The following is a 10,069-nucleotide window of genomic DNA, read 5'->3' as shown; positions in this document are numbered from 1 at the left end:
CTAATTTCTTTACTTTTTCCCTGGCAACCCTGGTAAGAAGAGAAGATTCGCGCACTATAACACCATAAACCAACGATTCGTCCAAGGCCAAGACGATATTGGCAAAACGTGTTTATTTTATCAGCCATGGTTATAAGAATTTCTATATTTCATATTGTTTTTGTGCCCCCCTTATGGTTTTTTTCTGCTCATTAAAAAATGAGAAGGCAAGGAGTATTTTTATGTTTATTAAATCTTTTGATTAATTCATATATTATATAACTAAAGTAAAATTGAGTACATAATTGGCATTAAAACATGGCAGAATCAAGAACCCAATCTTTTTACAACATAACACCTTTTCAGCAAATAATTTCTTCTTGCACAGGTGCTTTAATAACATCAGTATTTGGTAAGTATATTTGCATTTTTTTTTAATGTTTATGTGCAACCACTTATCTATTTGTAGTGAATATGTTCATACATAATGATTAATAGTCAAAGCAATGAAAATTGTAATGATCTAGGTGATCAACAGTTTCAATCCAATGCATCCAAATGTAAGTTTTAAAAAACTTAAAAAGTATAAATCCTTCAACATAGGGAAGCTGATGTCTTGACTTCGTGAACACACCTTACAAAATAGTGTCAGTTGAATCAGTTATAAGTAGGCCCAGATCTTCGTACCCAGAATCCTGTCCACACAGCCCTAAGTGCCATAAAAATCCAGCGCAGTTAAGGGCCTTACTGATGTCTTGCAGGGGGGCCCAAAATTTATAGATCCGGGCCGGGGTAGAAGTAAATCAAATTCACACAAACTTCCATTCCTATTCATCACAGCATTAGGCAAGTCCTTTTACCTTTATGATAAAGAATGGGAAAAATTTTATAGTAAAATACATTTAGCATGAATGTACTAAACATGTAAACTAATATTTTTAGAAGAGTTTAGGAAAATGTCCGGAGTGTATTTTAGTAACGTGGTACAAATATTTTTGTGTGAAAAAATATTTCAGTCCCCTTAGATTAAACATTTAAAATTGAATTAAAGATAGATCAGGAGTTTTTCAAAAAGGTGGTAATTTATTTTTATTGGTCCTTATTATGTAGCTTAATTACATATGTGCAGTAAGGGGGGTGGGGATCCCACAGCATTTGTATTTTAAAGAGATAAAATATTTAAATAAGCCGTGGATAATGTTCTCAAGCCCATACCCTTTCTTTTACATTGCCAAAGTATTCTGAAATTGTGTTTTAATTAAGCTTAAATTTCTGGGAAATGTTCTGCCTGATGTCGCCTCTAATATTGCCTAATATCTTCTGATCGTGGAATGAATCGGAAAATTTGTAAGGATTTAGAATTTCGTCATTTCTTTGGATTTTTTTCAGAAACATTTCTTTAATTATTTTTAATGCTATAAGACAGAAAAATTGCATTTGGTAAAGATTTCAATAGTTAAAAAGGAAATACGAAACTCAGATTATATCTTTTGATCCAACAGCAAAACCGAAAGTACTCAAAAATGAAGAATCTCTTTGTTTCTCTGATTTCTTAACAATTTTGCTTCAGTGATATTTTTATCCTATAGGATAAAAAAGATCTAATGGGTACTACTATACCAGAAGAATAACTAATTTCACTGTTTAAAAATTGCTTAAAGATATCTTCAATCTATAATGAAAAATGCGATTGATCTTACATTTGTCCTAAATTTTTCTATATTTGTGTTATTTTTCAAGGGTTCGATGCATTTTGTAAGGACACAAAATGAACACAAAAATGCCTTCTTTTATTATATGCTTCTAATGTCTAGGAGGGAGGGCGTCAATTGACCCCCTCTGATCATGGGTGCCCATATGCAAAATTGGAAGGAGGGGTCTCAGATATTTTTCCCATAGTCTAACTGGATATTTTCCCCATGAAAACCATTTTTAATAACTTATTCATTAATGACTCAGGGTTCGCATTTACGCGCTATAACAGGTTTTTTACGCAAATTCCTTGGAAAGGGATGCAACTTTTTGGAAAAGTCGAGTCCCAGGGGGACCCAAAAGATAAGAACCAGAAAAAAAAATTGGAGAAATGCTAAAGATCTATTTAGTAAATGTTTTTAAGCTTCAATGACCAGGAGAATCAACAGAAAGGGATTAAAATGACCCTATCTCTTTATCAGTTATTCAAACACACCCAAATTGTTGACCAGTGAATGGAATTTTACTGATAAGACTGGAGCTCACAGCAACCTCCTGGGCAGAGCTCAAGGAGCAATATACAGTGAAGCACCGTTTATACATTTTTGAAGGGACTGTATGAAAAAAGCGTACAAACGAAAAAACGTACAATAGGCTTAGGTTAATGTGTATTAGACTTTGCATGGACCAATTTTAAAAACGTATAATTGATTAAAACGTATAAAAGAGAAACGTATAAACGGTGCTTCACTGTATTGCAAGTTCATAAATAGCCCATTGTACTGCATTCTAAGAATAAGCTCTCCCTCAACTTTTATCTTGAGGAAATTCCTAAAAACAGCAATAAAGGCTAAAAGTAAGAGTGGTTTCAATGCAATCTTCAGGGTTAGTACAAGACACTGTACAATAAAAATATAGCTATTTTGCATTCATGTAACCAGAATTACTTTTGAAAATCATTATTTTGCATCCCCAATAAAAGGAGGGTAGAGAAAAATGGCGAACATTTTCCGGATCGCATCGTTCTAAACACAAAGTTCTGAACTTCACATTTTTCTTGTTAAATTGCTTATGAATACTTGAATTTTATACAAAAACACTTTAACCTTGTTCTTTTTCTAGTAATTCATCTCTTTCTGATGGGCTATTTTTATTTGGACTTGCAAAAGTCGGGTATTAATCGATCACGCTTTTTTCGGAGTGATTTTAAAAATAGCACGAATGTCAAAACAGATATTTTGAACGAGTCAAAATGAAGTCAAATATACTGATTTAAGATTGCAAATGAGCAATTTTCACTCATATGAGAAAATGTTTCGTTTTTGCGATCGGGATTTTTGCGTTGGGTTCATTCGCTTGCAATTTTTTAAAATTATTATGTAATTGCCAATGATAATGGGGGGGGAAGAGGAGGTGCTGTTCACTTTTTTTGCTGAGAAAAATTTCCAGGAAAACAAAGGTTAAGGCAGTGCTTTTTGCTTGATCAATCAGGGGCACTTGTTTTTTATTTTATGGTAAAATCCATTTTTGATACAAATTTTGAGTTAATCTTATTGTAACCAGGGTTTTTGCTACGATCGCATTTTTCGCAAAATGCGAAAACACTATCTCAATTGCGAAAGTAAAGCAAAGCACTTTCGCTTTTTTGCTCAACTAAAAAATAAGTTAATTAAAAAAAAAAAAGAAACTTATAATCCAAGACAGGAAGCACGCATGGCGATAGTCAACTTAATCTTTAAATCTCAGTAAAGATGCTTAAATTACAATCAAGTTCAATACTTTGTCTTATCCAGCATTATTTCCCCTCAAAAACTGCATTATTAGGAGGAGGAGAGTGCAATTTTCTAAAAACCAAACATATGTTTTCTTAATAATAAGCATAATCCAAGACTTTTATTTTATGCTTAAAAAAACGCTGCTGTACTAATTGCTTTAAAGATATCATAGAAGAAATTTTCAATTATTTTAAAATGGAGATGATACACAGAGGCATTTAGAAAGATATGAGAATGTAAACATTTTTTAGCATTTTGCTAAAACTTTTTCCTTAATTTTAGCTTTTATGCTAAAGAACTTTTGAACCCAGCTTAAACCCTGATTGTAACTGACCAAATAATTTCTCACATAACTAAGTCTTGCAAGTGTATTATTTAAAAAAAATTTTACAATGATAATCACAAAAAACCGGGGGAAAATTAACCAATTTATTTTACTATTTCATGCCTTTTTTCCCCCAAATATAAATATTTTTATATTCATTTATACGTTAAGATTTTCTGTTTAAAATTCAAGGGACTCATTTTTTCCACTAAAGGATCCAAATCTATTTCATTTATCAGTCCCTGGGAACCAGGTTATGGATAGTTGAGTGTGAACACTGTATGGCTGAAGAAGAAATATTTTTACATTTTTGAAAGAAAAACGTTACTAAAAGCAAAGTTTTAATTTCAAAAAAAAAAGGGTGTGTGTGTGTGAGCTCCAACTTGCCCCCCTATATGAGCGCCTATGCCTCTGATTCCCCAAATGACGGGCCTGCAAATAACCAGTGCTATTTGAAAATATTTAATTTTGGAATTAAATTTTTGGTTTTGTCACTTTGATTTAATTGTTTCTTCCTTTTAAAGATGCATAACATTCAGTTAATTCCCTCAAAATTATCATTTAGTTACACCATTGGATGTCGTGAAGATCCGACTCCAGGCTCAGCAAAAAGCTAAACTGAGCAACAAGTGCTTTCTCTATTGCAATGGATTTGTGGAAGAGCTCTGCTGTAACTTCCATGCCGGTGGGAGCTCTGCCGTTTCCTCTCCTTATTGGTATCGACCGCCAGGTCATTTGACCGGAACACTCGTAAGTTTTATTTATTTATTTTTTTTTTTTTTGTATATTTCTAAGAAGGTATTTTTATATTCATTTATACGCAAAGATTTCCTGTTTAAAAGTGAAGGGACTCAAAAAGAGTTTAAGAGTTAAGAGTTTATCTCTTTAAAGTTAACCTAGCTGCGTCGCCCGGCTTTGCACGATATACCTCGAAAATTGAAGCTATATCAAGTGACGCGTGTTCAACAATCACACTTGAACAAAAAAAAAAATCAGTTTTTGGGAGAAGTAACTCGGACATAGATAGGTACATACGCCCAGTTTTTAATTATGTATGATAGCCTTTAAGTTTTTCAAAATGAACAAATTTGAAATTTGTTGAAAATCAGGGGTCTGACCAGAGGATATTTGGGTCCGTTAACGAACCCTTCACAAAAATCGAATCAACTAAAACGGACCGAGAAGGAAAGTTCAGTAGTAGTAGAAGACGAAAACACTCAACTTTAAGTTTAAATGATGCAGTTTGTGCCATCTCTAAATTCTAAAATTTCGTTTTAACACAATTTTTTTCGAAATTATTTGATTTTTCACAAAATTAATTCATTTTTCACAAAATTATTTGATTTTTCACACAAAACACACCCTGTGAAAAATCCAGGACAGACCCCTGAAAATGACAGCACAGAAGAATAATGTATTTTTTATAATAAAAATTGCATGGAAAATATTTATTTATATTTGGCAGTAAATTTCTATGTACCTTCAAAAAGATGAAAACTTTCACCTTTTGTTTTTCATGGGCAAAGTGGAAAATAAAATTTTTCTTATGAAATATTTTTTATTGAATTATTAAAAATATTGTGGATCAAATAAGTAAGTAGAGGAATTAATAAATAAATAAATAATGAAGCAATAAATGAATAAGTAAATTAAGTAATATTTGAGAAAAAATGAACGAGCAAAGTGACCTATTATATATAAGTGATTGAATAAGTTAACAAAATGAACTATTTCACTTCGTATCATCTATTTTGTATCATCTCCGACTAATGCACTTGACTTATTGTACAAAACATTTAAACTAAAAATAAGCATAATATGAAATAAGAAATTAAGCAAAATAAATGCATTATATGGAATAAGCAAAATATGAAATAAGATTGCACCGAATGTTAGTAAGGCTCAATTAATATTTAAATTGTTGATAGCAATAACTTTATAATTTTATAAGAATAAAAATAATTTCGAACGAAATTTGAGTAGAATTTTCCAAAAATTCTTGTATCATCATATTGTCGCTTTGAGGTGATTATGTGCTTTAAAGAAATAGTTATGCATGGCAGAAATGTTCATTATTTATTGTATTTTAAAAACATGTGAAAAGAAAACTAATATGTCTTATTCTTTGTGTAATTTCTCTTTTACTTTTGTGCAAGAAAAATGGATTTTCCCCGCATCTTTTTATTTTGTGTTATTTGAGAGTACCATTTTTCTTTTCAATTTTTTTGTCTATTTCAAACTCCTGCTTAATATTTTTCTGGCTGTGGTGGTTCTATACTTGCATTAAAATTTAATTAAATGTCATAAGAGATGAAGGAAAATTAATATAGAAGCTAGTGTAAACTATTCTAAGCTCAGTTCATTTGTACCAATTCACTAACTGATGCTTGAAAAGTATTACCGTATTACCCCACATTATCCAGCATGCCTCAAAATTCAGAGGTCAACAGATTTTCAATGACACTTGCCTGGTCCTTTCCGGCATGCCAAAAAAAAAAAAAAAAAAAAATCAAGGTTAAGAAAAAAAATACTATATAAAATTTATGTTCAGCTTAAAAAATAATATAAGTTCTAAACATATCTTATTATAGTATTAATAAACAATTTAATTTTGTAAAAATAGTAACTAACAATATCATTTGTTATTTTGACAGGAAGAATAATATTAAATAATGAAATAATTGTATAAAATTTAAATTAAAACCAAGCAAACATTTAAGCAGTTAGATACTGCCCCTAAGCCAGTGCTGAAGAATTTACCCGAGCTATATAGTAAATAAAAATTAAACACACCTCTCTAAGAGGAACCTAAAATAATTTATTTCAAAAAATTACGAACAAATCGCAGTAACAATGATTACTTCTGCATTGATTACTTTATTGGCATATAATTAAATACGTTAATGACCTATATCAAGCACATAATATGTACTATACACAGTTGGAACTGAATGAGGAAATTTGCTATTGTTTCTTCAGATTACCCGGCATGCCGTATAATGCGGGGTAATACGATTCATTATTAGTTTTGATGTTTATCAGTGTTCGAAATAAGTATTCTTTAGTTACATTTTGAGGCCAAAAGTTTTTTGTTGACTCCTAGATTTGCAGATCTAAGCATCAACTTTGACTCCAACAGTTGAGATTAAGGATAAATTTCTTCTGTAAAAAAAAAATTGTAATTTTATAAATCCTTAAAAAGATGCAGCATGTGTTTTCAATGGAGATTATTTCATGTTGTGATGTTTCATGAGGATGATTCATTAGATTGTTCATTTTGACACCTAGGAACACATCCTAGGCGTCATTATAACACCAAAATTTAAATTCTTACTATTGTATTTTTCCGTTGAAGGTTTGGCTACTTGTTTACTTTCTACCTTGGCAACAATAAAAAAATACTGTAAAGTGATTGGCGATATCTGCAAGTGTATGGCATCCCTAGAAAATAGAAATGGAAATTTATTAATTGTGGCAACCATACAATTTTTAGTTTGCAATAGCTATCAATAAAATTAAAATGCCAAAAATAAAAAATGCTTATTTCTGGCACTGATATTGATCTTAGTCTGCGAGACGGAACTTTTTTTTTATTTCTGAAAAATTTGCTATTTAAGTAATTTAATGTTTTGAAATATTGAAATATGCAGTTGAGCCACCAGAGTCAAGAGTGTTTTCCATGTACCATTTTTAGCATTTGTATTTTTCAGGATGCTTTTGTTAAAATAACAAGAGCAGAAGGCGTTACCTCCCTTTGGAGTGGACTACCACCTACACTGTAAGCAATAGGGATTGCATGTATATATGTACAAATGTATTTTCTGTTTTAAAAAAGTTTTTACAAATTTGATTGAAAACTTTTTTTGTTGTAACTTTTCCGCTAATTGGTGAAATTCTTGAAATTTCAATTTTCAAATTTGCAGAATTTCATTTTTTTTAAAATTTAGTTGAAAAAAAACTCAGAAAAAATTTTAAAAAAAAGTATGCTTTTGTAAATAGCTTTGTATTTTCGCTCAGCATGTTTAATAATGTTCACTGTTTAGGAGCTAAGAAGTAATTTATAAAACAAAGTGCAGGTGTTTAGAGATTGCTACTCAACTTTTGAAATAATAACATAAACCTGCTTTTTCATTTGCAAGGCAAAGATCCCATACGTTGTTTTAGAGTGCAATCTCTCTGTCTCTTGTTCAATAATCAAGCTTCCATTTCAATAAGTATCTTTATGGAATAAAGGAATTCAATTTCTTTTTATTTTAGTTAAAATTTTAGTTTAAAATATAGCTGCTCCATATGTCCCGTTAAAAAAGAAAGAAAGAAAAAATAGTAAATTGTATAGAAACAACCAGTAATGAGAACAAATCAAAAGAAACCTGTTCCTAACCACTAACCAGTTATCTGGGGATAAAAATCAAGATTATTTTAAAGCATGTTTCTTTTCTTAAAATTAAAAAAAAAAAAAAAAAAATCTTAAAATACAGTCGGCGCTCATTATAACGACCACTTATTATAAAGACCAATCCATTATAACGACCAGTGGTAAAAGTCAGTGTCATGCTAAAATCAATTATAATTTAGAATGTGTCAAACACGTGTCTGTCAAAAAATGAAGTACCGCCCGATATTGTGCACAAAAACAAATTAATGTATCATGATCAGATGAAGAAGAAGAAATTGAGACCAAAGTTACCAGTATGAAAAATCTTTCAAATGCTCGAGACTTTTAAGTGTTTCTTTTAAAGGCTAGAAAAACACTATTTATCATCTATAACTGAAATGGAAAATTATGTTTTGCAAAAATCACATGTGCTAAAAAGGAAAGCAACTGTTTCTGATTTTATCTTTAGAAAATAAGTGATTTGTAAACAAGCACTGTAATAGTTTTTCCTATATTTGCTACTTAGAAATATTTTGTCATAATATTTTGCGCCCAGAATTTAAAAAAAAAATTCCCATGATAAAAAATATTTTGGGCATATTACTGGAATCTTTAAAAAAGTGCCTATTGTATTGGAACAACAGAACATGCATGATGCATGTGTATATTTAAAAAAAATTCTACCTCTTATAATGACCACTCATTATAAAGACCTTTTTCTCTGGCACTGAGATGGTCGTTATATCCAGCGTCAACTGTAAAAGCATTTACCTCTGATTAGATTCAATCTTCCATTTTTTCTTTGCAATCTTCACATTTGTAAAATTCTACTAAAAACTTCTTTCTTTTTAGCAATTGCATGTATCAAAATAATATTCCAGTTTTTTACTAGGATAAAAACTTGTAAAACAGAATTAACAACTATTTGCAGCTATTGAAAGTTGACAACTGAAACTTTTTTTACAGAATCACATAATGTTTTAAGAAGCACAAATATTTTGCCATGGCGAAAAGGGGGGTGGGAGGATGTTTAAAAATAATTTTATGCAAGTGAATGAATTAATTATGAAACAAAATGTTCCAGTATCCAGAAGGTTTTTTTTTTCAGTACTGTGAATGAAAATAGTAAGTTTCAATGAAAAATATTTGAAGTTGTGTGCCAAAAAAGTAAAGGTTACCAGAGTTCCAAAAACATGAATTCATATTTTCCATCTAAAATTATCGACTTGGGACTAAAACATATGCATATGATATTTGTACAACATTAATGCAAGCATGCAATGCACTGACGAGACTGCAGTTTCGTCCTTTTTATGGGCTCATCAGTCTGGAAAAGTCTTTAATCAAGCAGATGTCATCCCTTTAATCAAGCAGATGTTGAGATTGCGAAAAAAATAGGTAGCTAACAACTGACAAGTTCAAGTGCACTGTCGCTAATCTGACTAGTGAGACAACGTCCGTCTCCAGCTCAGTTTTTGACAATTCCAGACCACTAGTGCAGCCAGAAATACCTTCTGGAGGGGGGGTTGGTCGGAAATACCTTCTGAAGGGGATTTTTTGATCAAAAAAACCTTCTGAATAGGATTTTTTGATCTAAACTACCTTCTGAAGAAGGTTTTTTGATCAAAACAGCCCTTTTATATGCATAAACTACTGCATTAGAATTCGCATTTGTGCTAAAACCAATGCTTCTGGGGGGGTGTTTTCACCCCCAAACCCCCCCCCCCCCTTTCACTGTGCCACTGTTCCAGACTGATAGTCCATAGCAAGGATGAAACTGCAGTCTCTAGGTGTCATAACTGGGCTGTTCGAATATTGTATGTAGTTTTGCCCTTGCCATTGCTTAAAGGCAATAACTCACTGCACATTAAAATCAATTACAAACAAAATTGCAATTTTAAAACATAAAGAAAATTGTGAAAG

At 31.1% G+C, this 10,069-nt stretch overlaps 1 protein-coding gene across 1 annotated transcript in view; it reads left to right on the top strand.

The window, feature by feature from the left end:
- Nucleotides 1-76: 76 nt before the first annotated feature.
- Nucleotides 77-10,069, top strand: part of LOC129219689 (probable mitochondrial glutathione transporter SLC25A40) — a 31,932-nt gene continuing 21,939 nt past the window's right edge. Inside the window, exons 1-3 of the mRNA XM_054853969.1 lie at nucleotides 77-391; nucleotides 4,337-4,521; nucleotides 7,482-7,549. Of these exons, the coding sequence (XP_054709944.1) occupies nucleotides 298-391; nucleotides 4,337-4,521; nucleotides 7,482-7,549 (347 nt within the window). The 5' untranslated portion in view covers nucleotides 77-297. The remainder of the gene's footprint in view (nucleotides 392-4,336; nucleotides 4,522-7,481; nucleotides 7,550-10,069) is intronic.

The sequence above is a fragment of the Uloborus diversus genome, chromosome 4 (genome assembly GCF_026930045.1).
Source record: "Uloborus diversus isolate 005 chromosome 4, Udiv.v.3.1, whole genome shotgun sequence".
In the NCBI taxonomy this organism is placed as follows: domain Eukaryota; kingdom Metazoa; phylum Arthropoda; class Arachnida; order Araneae; family Uloboridae; genus Uloborus; species Uloborus diversus.
The sequence above is the reverse complement of the archived record's forward strand: the minus strand, read 5'-3'. Positions and strand labels throughout refer to the sequence as shown.